The 20,753-nt window shown below is 47.2% G+C and overlaps 1 protein-coding gene across 1 annotated transcript in view; it reads right to left on the bottom strand.

The window, feature by feature from the left end:
* LOC148505779 (espin-like) overlaps window positions 1-733 on the bottom strand; it is a 234,769-nt gene extending 234,036 nt beyond the window's left edge. Inside the window, exon 1 of the mRNA XM_088447752.1 lies at window positions 53-733. Within this exon, the coding sequence (XP_088303878.1) occupies window positions 53-385 (333 nt within the window). The 5' untranslated portion in view covers window positions 386-733. The remainder of the gene's footprint in view (window positions 1-52) is intronic.
* Window positions 734-20,753: the final 20,020 nt, after the last annotated feature.

Raw genomic sequence — 20,753 nt, 5'->3', positions numbered from 1 at the left:
AACTAAGAAGCATTTAGACAGGTTATGAACGGGTGGCGCACAGGGGACCTACCTCAAAGTCACAGCCCCCCTGTGTGAGCAGCCACTGCAGGCAGGACAGGTTGCCGGTGGCAGCTGCGTCATGGGCCGGGGTAGCCCCGTTCCTGGCCCGACAGTTGCCCTCCAATTGCGCCTCATCCACCAAGTAGCGCAGACAGGCGACCTTCCCACCCCGCGCAGCGTGATGCACCACAGAGGCGCCCATGGGGTCCCTCACACCCGGCTGCAGCTGGTCCCCGGCGTGCAGGGCCCTCAGCGCCTCCAGGTCCCCGTGCCTGGCCGCCTGCAGCACCCTCTCCAGGGCCATTGTGCCCAGCGGATCACTACTAGAGTCAGGGCAAGCCATGGGCACCCCCGCAGATCATTGACCCCCCGCAATCCAGGCTGCTGTAAGTGCTGCAAACTCTTCTCATCCACCGTTATCCCGACTTTATTCCCGGGATGGCTGCTTGCAGGCGCCCAGTGCACTGGGAAATGCACATTTGCAAGTGTGCAGAAGAATTCTATTCCCTATTTCTCCTGCTTGGGTCTCACATGCATCCTGCTGGAGGGCTCAGATGATGATCCCCGCGTTTGGCACATGGCCCCCAGGTGAACCTGTCTCTGGGTGGTGGGATTGTAGCCTGATCCCCTTAGCAGGTCCTGGCTAGTGGTATCTGATGCTGCAGGACACACGCATCCCTCTCTCAGCTGTCTGCACTCCTCCTCCTCCTTTCTCTCTCTGATGAAGAGCAGACTGGCTATAATGAGTTTAGCCAGTGTAATCCTGCCCTCCATCCTTACAGATTCCTGATCCACCTGCTGTTCACTTACACAGATAACGCCCAGAATTCTCTCACCCAGCTGCTGCACCAAAAATGTCTTTATGTATCGTAGGAATGTAACTTTACATGGGGTTCAGAGGTTTTAACTGCAAACTACAAAACTAAACACCTAACTCAGTGTTGGCTAACCTTGACACTCCAGCTGTTGTGGAACTATATATCCCAGCATGCCCTGCCACAGTTTTAGCATGCCCTAATAGCAAAACTGTAGTAGTGCATGCTGGGTTATGTAGTTCCATAACAGCTGGAGTGTCAAGGTTAGCCAACACTGACCTAACTTACAAATAATGATTACTCTCCAGTACGTTCTTAAATGACAAACACTCAAATATGTCTGATAATTGACTCCAACACTGCTTACTGGCATCTCAACAGGGTTAGGATGCCGACACCTGCCAGTAAGGGCCATATTCAATAAGGCTGCGAAAACGGGTTATCGGCGATAATTTATCTGTTTTTCTCTTTTCCCCATATTCAATTTCAAAGACTTTTCACAGGTGCGAAAAGTCTTTGTCAAAAACCGAGGGCTAACTTTTCACCATAGATTAGGAGGCGAAAAAAAGTGCAGAATTGGGGTTTTGGGATGCAGACTTAAAAAAAAGTACCATGCACCCCTTGGAATGTCCCCTAAAAGTAATCTGTGTAAAAAAAAAATTTCAATAAGACACCTCAAAAAAAGTGGTTTCGTTTTGGGGGTGAAACAAAAAAGTTGGGGGACAAACTTTAAAACTAGCGAAATAGACTCAGTGGGGGTCCCCAAGTATGCGGCAGGTGTTTTTTTGGTTGCGGCAGGTGGATTTTTAAAGAATTTTTAAAGTTCCCTTTAGGGACTTAAAACTATGCTTGCACCCATTTTCATGTACCCCAAATTTGATGGGACTAGTTATTTTTCAAAAACAATGAAGCTAAATGCTATTCTTCACCACTCTCTGAAAGGTGCAAAAAAAGACCTGTTGAGACCATTTAAAAAACCCAAATACCTTCTGCACTGCAGTTCGGGAGTACCCATAGTGAATCCCCATGTAAGACCATCTTTTGGGGGATGACAGGTTGACTTCCCCAAAAATGACAGGACTTTTCGGTACTTACCTTTCCGCCAGGGTGCCGTTTTCGCCGTTTCCAAATTGAATACGGGGATACTCGGGCACGTGCCCCAATACTTTATCCCCATCAAAATCTCTGATGACGGCGAAAAGTCCGGCAACTGACTTTTTGCCTGTAATTGAATATGGCCCTAAGTACCCTAACACTAAACCTAATCCTCCCATAGGCAAACGCAGGGGGGGTTTCCGTCTGCCTGGAAACCCCCCTACCCAGCCCACACCATGACCACAATAGAAATGGTAATATAATGGAATGCAGCCAGTAATAAATAACCTGTGCATAAATTATGAGATCTTGAAAACATGCACTGTTAGGGATGCACTGCTATAGAGCCCAATATTTAAATTTATGTCCAGGGCAGTGCTAGGTTCTTCTGCTGTTACCCCAGACTCCCGGACTTGCTCCCATGCCCTGGAATGGTGCCCACATCTAAAATAAAAACATTCAGCTCAGACAGGATGGCCCTATTGCCGCATTTAATGGCTTACTGTGATTGCTGGTCCTGTATATGCTGGAATTATGACACACAATACACTTTGTATGATGCATATTAAAGCTGGATAGGTGGTAATTATGCCCTCTTCATGGACTGGCCACACTCACTCTAAAATCAAGCATTTGGAAACCCCCCTCTAGAAATCCTGCGTTTGCCAGTACCTCCCTCCCCACATCCTAAACCTACCCCCCGCCCCCACAGCCTAAACCTCCCCCACTACCTATCCCTAATACTAAACCTCCACCCCAAACCCTAATACTTACCGTCGGGATGTCAGTGCTGGGATTCTGACTGTCGGGATTCCAGCACCGGCATTCTGAGCACCGACATCCTGTCCACCGGGATCTCAACATAATGACCACCAGCTTTGCTATAATAGGGTTTCCTCCTCACTTTTTGATTCATTTGATTATTAGATACCCTCCTGCGACTTTCACTACTTTGCTTTATTCTAGCTTCTGTTGCAGCTTTTTAATGTGACGCTCCTGTCCCCAGACAAAGCAGGTCGTTGTTTTTTTTGGTGGTTTTATATTTGTGTTTCTTTGGGAGCTGACAAAGCTGCAAAACACTACAGGAAGACATATACAACCCTAAGTCAAGTCATCTCTAGGTGGAAATCCTTGTTTACCTGTATCCCTACCAGAATCATAACTTGTCTTCGCATTTTTCTGGCATAGAATTTCTGCCTCAATGAGTTTCTATTTTTGGCGAGGTATAAAACGCATGGGAGAGCCAATGATATTCCGCTGGACGAGATGCCAACGGTCGATATCCCGCAGCCGGGCAAAATACCGATGCTAGTATCCCCTTACGCATCAGGATATCGGCGACGGAATCCCGATAGCTGGCATCCCGATCATAAGACATTGGACGCAGGTATTAGGGGGGATATGCTTAGGCACCCCCAGGGGGAACTTAGGGTTAGGCACCCCCCCGGGAGTGTTAGGCTTAGGCTGCAGGGTATGCAATCGGGAAGCCGACTGCCTAAATACCGGCAACCGGCTTCCCGACTGTCATATCCCGGCAAGGGTGAAATGCCGGGCGTCTAGATGTAGACGCCCGCATTTCCCCGACGCCGGGAGACCGATGCCCGGCATCCCGATCGTAGTGATGCCGGGCACCGCGAGCGGACAGCCGCGGGGGGGAGGGTTAGGTTTAGGGCTCCCAGGGGGGACTTAGGGTTAGGCACCCCCCTGGGAGGGTTAGGCTAGGGGGAGGGAGGGCTAGGCACCCCTGGGGGGGACTTAGGGTTAGGCACCCCCCCGGGGGACTTAGGTTTAGGCAGCGGGGAAGGGGGTGGTTAGGGTTAGGCACTTAGAGGGGGGATTAGGGTTAGGCACTTGGGGGGGGGAGTTAGGGTTAGGCACCCCTAAGGAGGGTTAGGGGGGTTAGGTTAGTAGGCACTCACCTATCTACGATCGGGATTTCCAGCTCATGTCGGGCTGCCGCTATTCCGTCTGCCATTCCGGCTGCAGGGAGGAGGTTTAGGGTTAGGCACCATTAGGGGAGGTTAGGGTTAGGCACCCCCCGGGATACTTAGGTTTAGGTTGCGGGGAAGGGAGGTTAGGGTTAGGCACCCCCCCCCAGGGATGTTAGGGTTAGGCACCATTAGGGGGAGGTTAAGGTTAGGCACCTCCCGGGATACTTAGGTTTAGGGTGTGGGAGGTTAGGGTTAGGCACCCCCCCCAGGGAGGTTAGGGTTAGGCACCATTAGGGGGAGGTTAGGGTTAGGCACCTGCCGGGATACTTAGGTTTCGGGGAAGGGAGGTTAGGGTTAGGCACCCCCCCAGGGAGGTTAGGGTTAGGCATCATTAGGGGGAGGTTAGGGTTAGGCACCTCCCGGGATACTTAGGTTTAGGGTGCGGGAGGTTAGGGTTAGGCACCCCCACAGGGAGGTTAGGGTTAGGCACCATTAGGGGGAGGTTAGGGTTAGGCACCTCCCGGGATACTTAGGTTTAGGGTGCGGGAGGTTAGGGCTAGGAACCCCCCCCCCACAGGGAGGTTAGGGTTAGGCACCACAAAAGGAGGGTTGGGGGGAGGGGAGGGGGGAGGGATAGTATACTTACCAGCCAGTCGAGATTCTGTCCTAGCCGGGCTTCCAGGGTCGGGAATTGAACCGGCGACTCTTCAGCCGGCGGTATTTCATACCCATTCCCTCTACCCCACCACACAGCAGAATGATGCACCGTTGTATTCCCAGCTCTGTTTAGATTCCACAAAATGTGAATTTACAAATACAGCGACGGCGCAGAAGTGTATCGCAAAGATTAATAGGCGAATGCATCCAGCGACGATAACCCCTTTTTTCAGCCTTTTTTGCTAAAGAAGAGGGGTTATTACTGCTCCTCCAAAATGTATTAAAAGGCTGACTGTGAAGAGATCAAGGATTTCTCCATCAGCGTCTTTGGTTACTATTAATGGGCCTGATTCAGACCCACTCGCAAGCGGCTGTCCGCTCGCAAGTGGGTCGATGTTGTGCACTGCGCATGCGCACGACGGCGGGAGCTCCGTCGTGCGCATGCGCCAGACGCGACGAGCGAAGGAAAGTCCTTCGCTCGTTGTGTCTGATCAAAGGGGGCGTGCTGTCGATGTTGATTGACAGCACGCCCCCTTTGGTGGGCGTGCCGGGGGCGTGCCTCCCTGACGGGGGCGTTCCCAAGGGAACGCCTACCGTCAGAAGCCGGCCCACTGACATCACTAGTGATGTCAGTGGGAGTGATCTTGGCTCTGATAGAGCCAAAATCACTCCGGGCCTTGCGGTTGAAAACCTCAACCGCAGGCTCCGGCTCGCAGTTTCGATGGTCGCGATGGTCACGACCATTGCGGCCATCAAACTGCACGCTCGTATAGGCTGTGGGTGGTGACCCACAGCTATACGAGCGTCCAGGAGGACGCTCCATAATTATGGAGGGCGGCCCTCATTCAGAGCGTGCGCTCTACTCAGAGCGTACGGCTCTGAATGAGGGCCAATGTCACCACCATATCCAGCTATGGGGTCTATTTACTAACCCTTGGATGGAGATAAAGTGGATGGGGATAAAGTACCAACCAACCAGCTCTTGTCATTTTTCAAACACAGCCTGTGACGTGGCAGTTAGGAGCCGATTGGCTGGTACATTATCTCCGTTCACTTTATCACCATCCAAGGCTTAGTAAATAGACCCCTATGGCGTTGAAGCATGCTGGCTACTTACTAGGCGACAATAAGCTGTGGTTTCCATTGCTTGTCTAACACATAGCACCATCTGCGGATGGCACTCTGCTTACTTACAAAACCTGCTACCACCTCTGGATGCCCCTCATTCACACTGAAATCTTGTGTTTTTTCCTGATCTCGCCCATGCGCATTGGATGGGTTTGGGAAGCTGGCGCTCGGGATCCTGGCGGTCAAAATCCCGACAGGGTTAGGATACCAACACCCGTTGTTTGGTATCCTGACCAGGGCTGGATTAAGGGGGGGTCCGGCAGGGGCGGTCGTCCCTGGGCCCCCACACACAGAGGGGCCCCCACTAGAAGCGGTGCAGCCGATGGCTTCACCCGCCGCTAGTGTCCCCGCCGCTAGTGTAGTGTAGACTGCACAGTGAGCGCGGCCACACTACACAGTGACATACACACAGCCGCTGGCGGCAGCTGTGTGTTTGTTACAGCAGCCGATGAGAGTCACACAGACTCTCATTGGCTGCTGCTTCAACGGAGGGAGCCGTCTGGAGCTTTCTTATGAGCTCTGTCTTCCGGCTCCCCCCCGGGTGATGATGGGAGTGACGTCATGACGCTGACGTATCTCCCATACTGCAGGAGAAGAGGAGCCGGAGCGGACAGCGGCGGTCGCGTCAGGAGCGGGGTTTCAGGTAAGTTGTAGTTTGTTGTTTTTTTTTGTGTGTGTAAGGGGCACTGCATAGGGGGGGCGCTTCATGGGGGCACTGGGGGCAATGCATAGGACAACTACTGGCGGCACTGAATAGGGGTGGGCTACTACTGGGGGCAGTGTATAGGGAGGGACTACTTTTGGGGGCAATGCATAAGGGGGGATTATTAGGGGCACTATATAAGGGGCACTCCATGGGGGGACCACTACTGGGTCTGGGGGCACTATATAAGGGCACTACTGAGGGCACGGTATAGGGGGACCACTACTGGGGAGTTATATAAGGGGCACTGCATAGGGGGGACCACTATTGGGTCTGGGGGCACTATAGGGGGACCATTACTGGGGCATTATATAAGGGGCACTGCATAGGGGGGGGGACACTACTGGGTCTGGGGGCACTATATAAGGTGCACTAATGGGAGCACTGTATAGGGGGACCACTACTGGGGCATTATATAAGGGGCACTGCATAGGGGGACCACAACTGGGTCTGGGTGCACTAATGGGGGCACTGTATAGGTGGACCCCTACTGGGGCATTATATAAGGGGCACTGCATAGGGGGGACCACTACTGGGTCTGGGGGCACTATATAAGGGGCACTGCATAGGGGGACCACTACTGGGGGCACTGCATAAGGGGCATTATTACAGGGGACGGTGGTATATAGGGGCCCCCACAAGTTTGTTACCCAGGGGCCCCCACAGACCTTAATCCGGCCCTGATCCTCCCCCAGGCTTGCCGACAAGAAGAGGCCGGAAGAGGCAGCCAGCTCAGCACAGGGCGTGTCACTGTTTTGAGGGCGTGACGGGGTCCCCTGGTGCACAAAGCCAAGATTACTGGCATTGTGTTGCCGGGGGCAGGGCCACAATGACGCGATTCAGCATTAATCAGTTAAATCTCCCCCTCCCCGCACCCTAAACCTAATCCTCCCCCTTAGTACCTAACTGTCCCCCCTAGTGCCTAACTCCCCCCCAACTCCGCTACTTACCTTCGGGATGTCGGCACAGTGCCAGCGCCTGGTTTCTGACAGGTGTTGGGATTCCGGCGCCGGTATTCTAAGCACCGGCATGTGTCATGATACTGAACGTATCCCATGCGCATTAGGGCTGCCCAACAGCCATTACATATCGCACTATGCTGATGTGATACAGCCAGACAGAGATCGCCGGAGTGGTGAGTCTCCATAACACCTCTCCAGGTAATCTCTTTATAACACATTACTGCACTATACATCCCAAAACACGGCTGGTACAATCATTGTCATTTTACATCTCTGGCATAAACACGATCGGAAGCACCATGTTTTAGAACCTGACGCTTAGTAAATAAACCCCCTAGGACCAGTGGCGGCTCCAGAGGTGGGGCTGCAGCGCAGTCCAAAACTCAAATAGGGGAGCCACACCAACTGTCCTTCCAAACGCTGCCAAACATCGCCGGCTGAGGCTCACTGGCAGTTGGTGTGACTCCCCTATTTGGATTTTGGTCTGTGCTGCAGCGCTGGTGCCGCCACTGCCTATGACTCTGGCACAGTTTTCTTCCTTACAAGTCCTCACAGATTTTCTAATGCGCGTGTCCAGACTTGTGTCCATAATAATGGGGGGAACAAAGCTGCACATAGTAGACAGCTCTACGCTCGGCTTAAGGGGGGGGTGACGGGTGGTCATCCCGGGCCCCCCACACTAGAGCACACAGGGGGAGTTTCTGTGTACCTAGAAATCCCCCCTGACAGACCAATTACCCCTTCACCGCCCGTAAAGGGGGTGGAGCCAATATGGCAAGTCCGCCCCCATATCACCCGCGAATCACGGCATTGCGACGCGAGGGGGCAGGGCCTAATGATGTAAGGTACCCGCCCCAATTAGCAAACTGCAGCTGCTGTATACAAATGTAAGTGTATCTGTATACTGTTTTATTGTATATATATATATATATATATATATATATATATATGAGTATACTGTGCATGTGTTAGGGTGTATATATGGCTATGTATGTGTTAGTGTGTATACTGTGTATGTATATGTGTTAGTGGGTTTGTATGTGTTTATGTGTGTGGGCAGCACAGACGGTGTAATGGTTAGTGTTACTGCCTCACAGCACTGAGGTTGTGGGTTCAATTCCCACCACAACCCTAACTGTGTGGGTTTCCTCCAGGTACTCCGGTTTCCTCCCACACTCCAAAAATATACAGGTAGGTTAATTGGCTCCCAACATAAATTAACCGTAGTGTGTATGTGTGTGAGCATGTGATAGGGAATATAGGCCCTCATTCAGACCCGGACGCAAGTGGCCGTTCGTATGTTGGGCGAACGTAAAAAAATATTTAAATTCAGGCACACGCTCGTATTTTCGTTCGCATCAAAACATCCTCCTCAACCTCAGGCGACCCCTCCTCTAACTAACGAGCGTGCCAAATAGCGAGCGTACATCCCCGAAGTGGTTTGAACGCACGCACTAGTACTACCCGGAAGTTGGACTGTCACATTTCGATTAACTGCTCGTTTATTCTGCCTACCTCCCTCAATCGTAACATGCCAATCAATATATCAATTAGCTTAATTTTTTGTTTTTTTTTAACACAATGCAATAAACTTTATTTATGTCCGTGTTTGTGTTTACCCGCAGAAATCGTACTGCTTAAACATTCGCTTTTAATTGTCAAAATACATGTTAGCCCCTATTAAATAATTGTTCTATTTGTTTTTATACCCGCATATTTCCTGGAGTTCATTTCTTTATGTAAATTTGCTTACGCATGTCACTGCATCAAGCCTATCATAAGTCTCCACAGATTTCTGGCCCTGTCGAACACATGACTCATACACTAACCAATAGAATTGCTCCTGTTAATTTCCTAAATACATTAGCCAATCATAAAATTTGGGAGCACTTTATCAAAAATGTTTTTTCGGAAAAACTCCATTGCCATCATGAGAGCCTCCGCATTCATCAGGCGCGAGCTGCTGGTGCTTACGGAGGTGATGGATAGGCGGATCACCAGCCAGCCTCCACCCATCACCAACCGCGAGAAGCGATCCGCATATGCGGAGGTTCGGGCCCGCCTGCGCTTCTACGGCTCACGCCGCCATATCGGGCAGCTGGAGCGCAGGTGGTCGGACCTGCAACAGCGGACGCCCCGCTTGCTGGCATGCTTTCGCATGCAGATCGCTGAAAGTAAGTTTAATGGATTGTGGTTTTCATGTTTGTCTTTGTGGCCCTAACTGCATGGCCCTGTTTTCCCTGTATTTCATATTTATTCATTCTCCTCATATCTGCATGGCCCTGTTTTCCCTGTATTTCATATTTATTCATTGTCCTCATATCTGCATGGCCATGTTTTCCCTGTATTTCATATTTATTCATTGTACTCATATCTGCATGGCCATGTTTTCCCTGTATTTCATATTTATTCATTATCCTCATATCTGCATGGCCCTGTTTTCCCTGTATTTCATATTTATTCATTCTCCTCATATCTGCATGGCCCTGTTTTCCCTGTATTTCATATTATTCATTCTCCTCATATCTGCATGGCCATGTTTTCCCTGTATTTCATATTTATTCATTCTCCTCATATCTGCATGGCCATGTTTTCCCTGTATTTCATATTTATTCATTCTCATATCTGCATGGCCCTGTTTTCCCTGTATGTCATAATTATTCATTCTCCTCATATCTGCATGGCCCTGTTTTCCCTGTATTTCATATTTATTAATTCTCCTCATATCTGCATGGCCCTGTTTTCCCTGTATTTCATATTTATTCATTCTCATATCTGCATGGCCATGTTTTCCCTGTATTTCATATTTATTCATTCTCCTCATATCTGCATGGCCATATTTTCCCTGTATTTCACATTTATTCATTCTCCTCATATCTGCATGGCCATGTTTTCCCTGTATTTCATATTTATTCATTCTCCTCATATCTGCATGGCCATGTTTTCCCTGTATTTCATATTTATTTATTCTACTCATATCTGCATGGCCCTGTTTTCCCTGTATTTCATATTTATTCATTCTCATATCTGCATGGCCCTGTTTTCCCTGTATTTCATATTTATTCATTCTCCTCATATCTGCATGGCCATGTTTTCCCAGTATTTCATATTTATTCATTCTCCTCATATCTGCATGGCCATGTTTTCCCTGTATTTCATTTTTATTCATTCTCCTCATATCTGCATGGCCATGTTTTCCCTGTATGTCATATTTATTCATTCTCATATCTGCATGGCCATGTTTTCCCTGTATTTCATATTTATTCATTCTCCTCATATCTGCATGGCCATGTTTTCCCTGTATTTCATATTTATTCATTCTCCTCATATCTGCATGGCCCTGTTTTCCCTGTATTTCATATTTATTCATTCTCCTCATATCTGCATGGCCCTGTTTTCCCTGTATTTCATATTTATTCATTCTCCTCATATCTGCATGGCCCTGTTTTCCCTGTATTTCATATTTATTCATTCTCCTCATATCATTTTTTGTTTTTGGGGGTGCATTTGAAATTTTTTTTTGGCGCGGATTTGTGTGGGAACTAACCCCAATTTGTTTCCCATCTTTTAGGGGCCCAGCGAAGACTACGCCGTCAGCGTCCGGCCAGACGACGATCACGGCCACTCTCCCCAACCCCCAGCCAACACTCCAACTCCACTCCTTCCCCTATTCCCCACTCCTCCCCAGCCTTCCTACACCCTCAGCCAGATTTTTCTGGCCTCCTTCCCCTCCGTCCCAATTCCCCCTCTCCTCCAACCACCCCTCTTAGAATGACCCCCTCCCCGAAGTCGGTCATTACCCTGCCCCGATCTTTGGGGAATGGACCCACCTCCGAGGAGGACGATGGAGGGCCTTCTGTAGCTGGCGTTGGGTCTTCCGGTATGTTTTTTTTTGCGGTTTTTTATCGTCACAAACTGTTTGTATGTAATCATGGGTTTTTTTTTTGTTTGTGTTTATTTTACAAAATTTTGTGGTTTTGGGCGATTGGCGTAACCTGTTACTGCTGTTTTCAACATACACATAGCACACCTGTCGGAATTTGGACATAGGCCTTGTATTTTTGCCCTACACCGTTTTAGTTTGATGAGTTTTAATGCAGTTTTTTTAAAATGTTTTTTGTGGAGTTTTTATTTTTTATTTTTTTTTAATGTGGTTTCACTATTGTTGTATTAATCCCCACACTTTTCTCACCCACAGAGGAACAGAGGCTTCGGGCCAATTTATCCGCCTGTGTGGCCCAGATGCACACCAATATCATTGGGGTGCTGGTGGTCCTTGACCGTATGTCGGTCCTCCTTAGGGAGTAGTTTTTTATTTTTGGCCCATTCTGTAAATAAATTGTTTTGTTTGAAGTTACGTTCTGGCTCATTCGTTTTTTCAAAACCACATATTGTTTACCCTGACATAAGTAGAGTGTTCCTGCAAGGATATCAAATTTTTGTCAATAAGAGTGTGTGTTGTATTTTTATGTCAAACAGCCACAAGAAACACCTAACAGTACCAATCTGATTTCCCTTTTTTGGTGTAGTCACAATTAGATATTTCTACATTTTACAGGTTCCTAGTTGGTGTGCAAGCAGCTTAGGGCAATATTACGAAGCAAAAGGATTGTACAGGCTTCCTTTTGGTGTTGGTTTGGACCCTGAATAAAGAAAACATTTTTTCTCAAATGGCGTCAGTACTGGATTACCCCTTAGTCAAATGTAACGTGTGTGAACCTGGTTACACTTGGTGGTAACGTTCCAAAAAAGGGACAACATTTCACTCTCAAAACATTTATTATCAACATAACTGAAAAATCAAAGTGGTCACTCACAAACAAAACACACAGTGATAATCTCAAATACAACACATACCAAAAAAACCACATCACAAAAAAAAAATCAAGAACTGGTTGACGAAGGATCATGCCAACATGATTCCACATATATGGCGTTGCAATAAGGGTTCCAGAATATATCCCCAAAATATCCACATACAGGTTTTGTAAGGGTAGCAGGAAGTAGTCATCGTTGGAGTGCCAAAGATTATGTCAAAAAACAGAAGATGGAGAAAAAAATTAGCCAAAAATTAGATGTTCTCAAACAAACCCAACCACATTAGGTATCCACACTGTTTTTTTTCAAATAATTACCTAAAAAATCTGGCCACCACATCATCGCGTATGGCCCCCCCACATACTGACCTCCGACCAACCTCGGGGCGGCCATCCTCAGGTAAGGCATCCTCTGGCTGCATTGGGACCCCACTCCTTATGGCGATGTTGTGAAATATCCCACACAGGACCACAATTTTCGAAACCATATCCGGCAAATACATGAGTTCGCCACCAGAGCGGTGGAGGCATCTGAATCGGCCTTTTAAAAGGCCGATACAGTGCTCCACCACTTGCCTGGTGGTTGTAAGTGTGGAATTATACTCACTTTGTGGCCCTGGTGTGGGAGCCAAATAAGGAGTGAGCAGCCAGGGCGTGCAAGGGTAGCCACTGTCTCCTGTGAAAACGAAAAGTCAACATCAGGCTCACTCTGTATGAAGCTTAACATTGTTATGTACTAAAGGTCTCCACTTACCCAGAAGCCACGCATCACCAGCTTGTAGGTTGGTTAATTTGTGCCATATCCCTGATTGCCGGATGACGAAGGAGTCATGTGCACTTCCTGGTAATTTTGCATTCAGGGACAGGATCTGGAGGGAGGCATCACATACCACCATTACATTGAGGGAGTGATAGTGTTTCCGGTTTCTAAATATTGCCTCCAGCCATGCTGGAGGCTGAAGTGGTATGTGAGTACCATCCACAACCCCTATGATGTGTGGGAAGCCAGCTATTTGGTAAAAATTGGCCTTGGCCACACTAAGGGCACCCATATCCAAAGGCATTTGAATAAAATGATGGAGGTGCTTGAAAAGTGCCTCCATCACTGCCCTCAGGATCCGGGAAAAGGAGGATTGTGAGATGCCCGCCACTATTCCCACCGTTGTTTGGAACGATCCTGAGGCACAGAAATGTAACACCGCCATAAATTGCGTAAGTGGTGGAATTACTGTAGGACTGTCAATTTGCCGCTCAAGATCACTCTCTATTAATGAGAGAGTGTCTATGATGATTTTTGGAGGAAGACGGTATCATCTTAAAACCTCATCATCTGGCATTCCAAAAAGGGTGACACGTGTTCGAAATATCTGGGGCCTTGCACGCCTACGATGCCTACGCCTGGGACGAGATTGAGGTTGGTCGGCTTCCGGGAGCAGGGCCAGAACAATCCGACCCATATCAACCTGAAATGACAACATTGGAATGTCAGCCTTTTTACCCCACCCATTAAAAATACATGTAACTTTGCTTGAAAATACCATCCATTGATGCTTACATGCCGGGGTATTGTCATGATATGTTGTAACTGCAAATAATAACATCAAAAATATACATCATTTTATGCTGGCCATGTCATTATCACAAATTTAAGCAAGACAAAACATAAAAGGGGACACACACACATTTGGGCAAAGAGCAAAACGACGTTGCGCACACTACGTCAAATTGAGGCCAAATGTAAGCAACCAATGCTCCAGCAAAAATAAAACATTTTTAAGGGATGAATACACATTTCACAAAGCGCTAATTATTTCGCAAATACAAGGCACAATAGGAAGTAGTAATAATGCGCTAATTAGTTCGCAAATGCAAGGCACAATAGGAAGTAGTAAAAATGCGCTAATTAGTTCGCAAATATAAGGCACAATAGGAAGTAGTAAAAATGCGCTAATTAGTTCGCAAATACAAGGCACAATAGGAAGTAGTAATAATGCGCTAATTAGTTTGCAAATACAAGGCACAATAGGAAGTAGTAATAATGCGCTAATTAGTTCGCAAATACAAGGCACAATAGGAAGTAGTAAAAATGCGCTAATTAGTTCGCAAATACAAGGCACAATAGGAAGTAGTAAAAATGCGCTAATTAGTTTGCAAATATAAGGCACAATAGGAAGTAGTAATAATGCGCTAATTAGTTCGCAAATACAAGGCACAATAGGAAGTAGTAAAAATCCGCTAATTAGTTCGCAAATACAAGGCACAATAGGAAGTAGTAAAAATGCGCTAATTAGTTCGCAAATACAAGGCACAATAGGAAGTAGTAATAATGCGCTAATTAGTTCGCAAATACAAGGCACAATAGGAAGTAGTAAAAATGCGCTAATTAGTTCGCAAATACAAGGCACAATAGGAAGTAGTAATAATGCGCTAATTAGTTTGCAAATACAAGGCACAATAGGAAGTAGTAAAAATGCGCTAATTAGTTCGCAAATACAAGGCACAATAGGAAGTAGTAAAAATGCGCTAATTAGTTTGCAAATACAAGGCACAATAGGAAGTAGTAATAATGCGCTAATTAGTTCGCAAATACAAGGCACAATAGGAAGTAGTAAAAATGCGCTAATTAGTTCGCAAATACAAGGCACAATAGGAAGTAGTAAAAATGCGCTAATTAGTTCGCAAATACATGGCACAATAACGCCGCATAAATAATGTAAAAAAAACACAGAGTTCGAATTTGCTAAAAACAACGTTACATGTGGAAGGCCAACCAAAGTTGCGTACAGACAAACAAGAACATTTCCTAAACAGTTTAACAAATGAACTTACCAAGAGATAATATATAAGAAACCGGACCAAAATGTCTTTGGGGCAGAGCCAAAATAAAACCTAAGAGAGATGAAATGACGGGAAAAACTTATTAGAAAAATCGACACCAGAATGAGAGACAAATTGACCCAAAGTTAGACTTCCCCAAACTTACCAAAACTGGAAACGACCAAAAAATTCAAAATGGAAAAAAAACAAACGGAAAACAAACAAAAACAAAAAAAAAAAACCACAAAAAATGCAATCTCCGACTCCAGCCAACAATCAACTCCAACCAACGTAACCTCCAACATTCAATAAACGCCACCTCGAGTCGAGACGCCCCAAGCCATAAATAGTGTTTCGTTTCCCGCACAAATTAAGGAAGGATCAGAGGAACGCACAATCAATGATGCGGCCGCAAAATAAGGACGCATGTATAAATACGTCACGAGACAAAAACACAATTCTGGTGTATTTCTAGTTTGAACATCACACATGGCTACAGACCAGGGAAACAATGGACAACAGTCAGGCGGTAAGTATTTCATGCATTTTGACTCAATGATTAATTAGAAACATAATATTGTGCAAGTTGTGAAGTTGAGAATTCTGCAAATTTACCCAAATAGGTGAGGAGGATGACATGGAAGAGGCTGCTGGGCCCAGTATTCCGGGCAAAGCTGCCAAAAAGAAAAGGCAGCCACAATTCACAAGAAAGGAGATGGAGGTTTTGATTCAGAAGTGTGTGGACATCCTGCCACAGGCAGACAGGAATATGAGTGCAAGCCAGAAGTGGAGAATGTGGGAAGAGGTAGCCGTGGATGTCAATAGGGTGGGTGATTATGTCCGTCTAGCCCGGGATGTCAAACGGCGGTAAGTAAACACTTGACCACCCTAAAGCCAAAAACAAAATAAAATAAAAAATAATGGTTCCAATTTCATCCCACAGATGGGGCGACTTCAAATATCGCCTGAAGCAAAAACTGGCGGACAGGGCTAGGCATGCAAGGGGGACAGGTGGGGGTCCCACCCCTGTGTCATTGGAGTTGACTGATTTAGAAGAGCTGGCACAGGGGTGTGTGCAGCCTGTGGAGGTGTTTGGCGTGTCCAACATGGATACGGACATGCCAGACTTTGCGGCTCCTCATGTTGTCCCAGGTAAATGTTGTGATGTCACCAACTCTGAAATGTTATTGTGCCAATATGTAGATTCTAATGTGAGTCTTTTCTCATTTTTCCAACAGAGACACAGGCGGATGAGTCTGCTCCAGAGGGGAGCCTTGGCCGCAGAATTTCTGCTGGCTCTGCAGGGGAGGAACCGGTACATCCGGCTGAGGACCCTGCAGAAGCCAGTCCAGGGCAATCCCCCTCGCAGGCAGTTTCCCTCCTCACAGAACTCAATTTTAAATCGGATTTCCATACGGAGATTCTGCAGAGGATGGACGCCAGTCTGGTACGGGTGGCTGAGGCCCTGGAGCAAAATGCTGCGGCCAACGTGACCATTGGTCAGGCCCTGGCGGAAAATACCAGGGCCAACATCCGCATCGCCACTGCCCTGGAGCAGCTCGTTCGCCAGCACATGGTGGAGCCGACCTCCCTTCCTGCCGGAACATCAGGATCCTCCACCTCTGGCATAACATCAGCCAATTCTCCAAATGTGCCTAGCCCTGTGCCTAGTCCAGAGGCCACAACATCTGCCTCTGGACAGGCCAGCCCGATGACATCCCGGACCCGGTCTGGCGCCCTCCCTCCCCCAGCCAAACGGGCGAAAAAACGGTGACACCATTGGCTACTTTTCCCACACTCCTTCTGTGCTTGCCTCATATTCCTTTCTGGCCAAAACTTCCCTCTCCTTTCTTGTGAATTGTTTTTAATTTTTGCATTTACGTTTACCCAAAAATTATTGTTTGCACAATTAATAAATATTGTGGAACACTGCCAAAAATGTTGGAGTTCAATATGTGTATTTTTTTTTGGGTGGATACCAATAAATTTACAACAAATGTACGACTTTGTATTCTGACATTATTGAAAAAATGGGTTACTTTTAATCCGGGCCCACAAGCCAACAACGTTCAAAATAAAAAATTACACATTGAAAAAAAAGTGCTCGTTAAGGAACGTTTAAAACATTACCTAAGGAGGAAAAAACACCTTGCAAACACAAAATGAGGGACCAAACCTAAACATGATGACATTATTGTTACAATAGTCCAAAAACGAACACATTGCGGCCAAAATACACCCCCACAAATGTACGCTAAAAAACTGCTTTCCAAACACATACCAAGCCGGTTTTCAATCCAACACTAATTGAGTTTCTGACAAGCCGTGATTAATCGATGCAACATTGTGGAGTGCCGGGACGGAGGAGAAGGCCATCGCCACTGTGGTCGAGTTATCCAGACCCTAAGCTGTGCGAGCATTTTGAAGGGAAAGAGGATCATCCAGTGACGTATGAGTTGGTACGAACACATTTGACGTTCGCATTTGGTAATGTATGTACGCCCAAAAAATGCCTCGCCACGCCTGCGTTTTTCCATCTCCACCCCCGTCAACGCCCAAAACCGGCCTGTTCTGTCAATCACATTTGGCGTTACTTCCTGTACGCTATTTGACGAACGAGTCAAAAAAACCTCGCAATCTGCCGTACGCACATGCGCAGTGTAACACCGAAGCATGCGCGGTTACTCAACATCGGAACGCAACGAGTGTACTGCCTCTAACGAACGGCTCTGAATCAGGGCCATAGACTGTAAGCTCCACTGGGGCAGGGACTGATGTGAATGGCCAAATATTCTCTGTAAAGCGCTGCAGAATATGTATGCGCTATATAAATAACTGGTAATAAATAATAAATAATGTGTGTGTATACTGTATATGTGTGTGTTAGTATGTTATATATAATATATACATTTGCTACATTTATATGCTACATATATATTATATATATGTGTGTGTGCGTGTTTAGCACACAGGTGGGGAGGGGTAGGCTCTGTGTGGTTGGTGGGGTGGGGGGAATAGGCTTCGTGTGGCTTGGTGGGGGCCCCCACAACTTAGTTGTTACTTGTTACTGACGTTACTGATTGGAGTGTGTCAGCCTCTGTCTCTGTCTGTATTATTCTATTTCCTGTACTCCCTTCTTGGTGCACCTGCCTGTCTGGGATTATTTGCAATCTCACGAGATCCATATATATAATTGATGTGATCAGGATTCTTAAAAGTACCCTAACACCCTGGGGAGCGTGGACACTGAGGGCGTGATTCTAATTTCAGCACAAAAGTGCACGCAGCAGCGCCTATTGCCAGTCACTCGTCTGCAAGATTATGCGAATGCCTCTACAAACCTCTTCCTTTTTGTACATCCATTGGGCTGAATGCCAAAGATTTGAGACACCCATTTCGGCTTTTTCCTGACTGAAAGTGATATGAATGATCACTGGACTGGTTATGGCATCTCTTTATTATCTATGCACAAAAACATCCAACCCAAAGTGGAAAAACGCCTTTGGAGCCGCCGTCCACTTTTATTTGCACTACTACAGCTAGCATTCCATTTCGCCAGAGCACATAGAAGGCTAGCTGAGACGGGAGCAGAGGTTTACATCAGCCGGTGGGAGGGTGTTTGAGAAGTGACGGCTTTCCCTGCTATAAGGAGTGTGGTCTTCCTTCTGTTGAGGTGCATTGCGAGAGCTACATGTCAATTTGCACAGAGGGACTTTTGTAGAGGTGGAGCGTTCCTCACTGCGCAGAGGGTCTCACAACCATTTCTACTCCACAAAAGATCTTGTTTTTTGCTTAGAGCAGATAGTTGTCAGCAGGGGCGCCGAGAGGGGGGGGGAGCAGGTACAGATTACCCTGGCCCGGGCTTTCTGAGGGGCCCGGCGGTGGCCCGGGTCCGGCGCCGCCCCCCCCCTCACAGCAGCCCAGCACACAGCGTGTGCTGAGCTGCAGTTGGAGACTGCTCATGGTTGCAGAGCAGCAGCCACAGCAGTCTCTTATACCTGTGCAGGGGAGCGATCACACTGATTGCGCCCCCCCTGGCTTTGTGCCGGGCTGAGGGGGTTCAGAGCGCCCCCCCTCCCCAGCGCGCCGCAATTCTTTTTTTATCTCGGCTAGGGGGCGTGACCACGCCTTCCCGATTAGGCCACGCCACGGCTCTTGGCGGGCCTGGTTGTCAGGCCTCATGTTGTATGTGTAGCAAGTTCTATATTGCATCTACTTTTTGTTATTTGGCAGATAAGGTGATTTGTAGATGCGTATTTAAGCAATGTAATAAAAAGTGTTAACCTGCATACACACGTAAAGATTATCTGTCAAACCAACCAACTAGTTGATTGGTTGGAATGAAAATCTGATAAGGTAGGAAAGCAAATGACAATCAGCAATTTGCTCCTAAATGCCAGAAAACAGATGAAAATGGTCGTTCAGACAAGTTTGATAAATGTTTGATCTAAACAATTTGTTCAAACAACAGTTTTTGTCCATTTTCTGGTGTTTGGGAGCAAATTGCTGATTGTCATTTGCTTTCATCCCTTACCGGATTTTCATTCCAACCAATCAACTAGTTGGCTGGTTGGACAGATAATCTTTACGTTTACACACACAAAATACAACAAATAATACAAAACAACCTTTTTGTCCGCTCATCAAAGAGGCTGAGCAGTAATATTTGAGGAGGAAAAGTTGTAGGAGGATAGAGTTTGATGTGACATTTATACTACGGTTATTTAAAGTTTGGAAAACAACTCTTACCATATATTTACTTGCTTTGAGATTTTATATGCACTAATAATCACAGCCAGAAGTTTCAGTCCTGAAACCATGATAATATGCCAGATGTCAGCCTTCAATACACTGACGTCATTTCTAAACTGTACAGGTATATCTATATTTTAATTGGCTAAGTCTCTGACATGCTATGAAGTGTGGGAACGCTCAGGTGATGACATCACTGATACTGGTGGGGGGGGGGTCAGAGGTCAGACCAACTGTCAGTCAGTAACTGTGATATAGCTGTTACTTAGTAACTGTCTTTTTGGTTATTTCTTTCATTGGCACCAAACTACAGAGTCAGTGGTAAGATGGGGGATATACCCTGCCGCTAATTAGTTGCACTGCGCAGGGAATAGCTATTCAATTAGCTCCTGAGGCTTCCAGGAAAAATCCTGCCTCTGGTAATTTGCGCGTGGTGTTCCTGTAGCTAATTGAATCGGGAAGGGCGATCAAAAGGATGCTAGGTAATTTTACCACCCACCCCCACCCCACAGGAGGCATTTTCAGAAATGCTTTGTAATATACAGTATATAACTTGAGATGAGCGGGTTCGGTTCCCAGAGAACCGAACCCACCCGAATTATGGGGATCCGAGGCAGATACGAGTGGGCTCGGGTTTTCCCGACGGACTCGGACCTGAAAACGAGGCAAAATTTAATCCCGCTGTTGGATTCTCACAGGTTTTGGATTCTATAAAGGTCCCGCAATTCGCCACCGTTTTTCATTCCGGCTGTGGAGAGTGAAGAGGGAGCTGGGAGCTGTGCTGTTGTGTTAGGCGCTGGCTACTGTTGTCCTTAGGGGCTGGCTGTTGTCTTCTATAGAGGGGCTGGCTGGCTGTTGTCGTGTCCATAGGCGCTGGCTGGCTGTCATTGTCCTGTCCATAGGGGCTGGCTGTCGTTGTCCTGTCCATAGGGGCTGGCTGGCCGTCGTTCTCCTGTCCATAGGGGCTGGCTGTCGTTGTCCTGTCCATAGGAGCTGGCTGGCTGTCGTTTTCCTGTCCATAGGGGCTGGCTGTA

Source organism: Taudactylus pleione, unplaced genomic scaffold (assembly GCF_031769625.1).
Source record: "Taudactylus pleione unplaced genomic scaffold, aTauple2 ptg000437l, whole genome shotgun sequence".
In the NCBI taxonomy this organism is placed as follows: Eukaryota; Metazoa; Chordata; class Amphibia; order Anura; family Myobatrachidae; genus Taudactylus; species Taudactylus pleione.
Note: the sequence above shows the minus strand (reverse complement) of the source record. Positions and strands in the feature narration are given on the sequence as shown.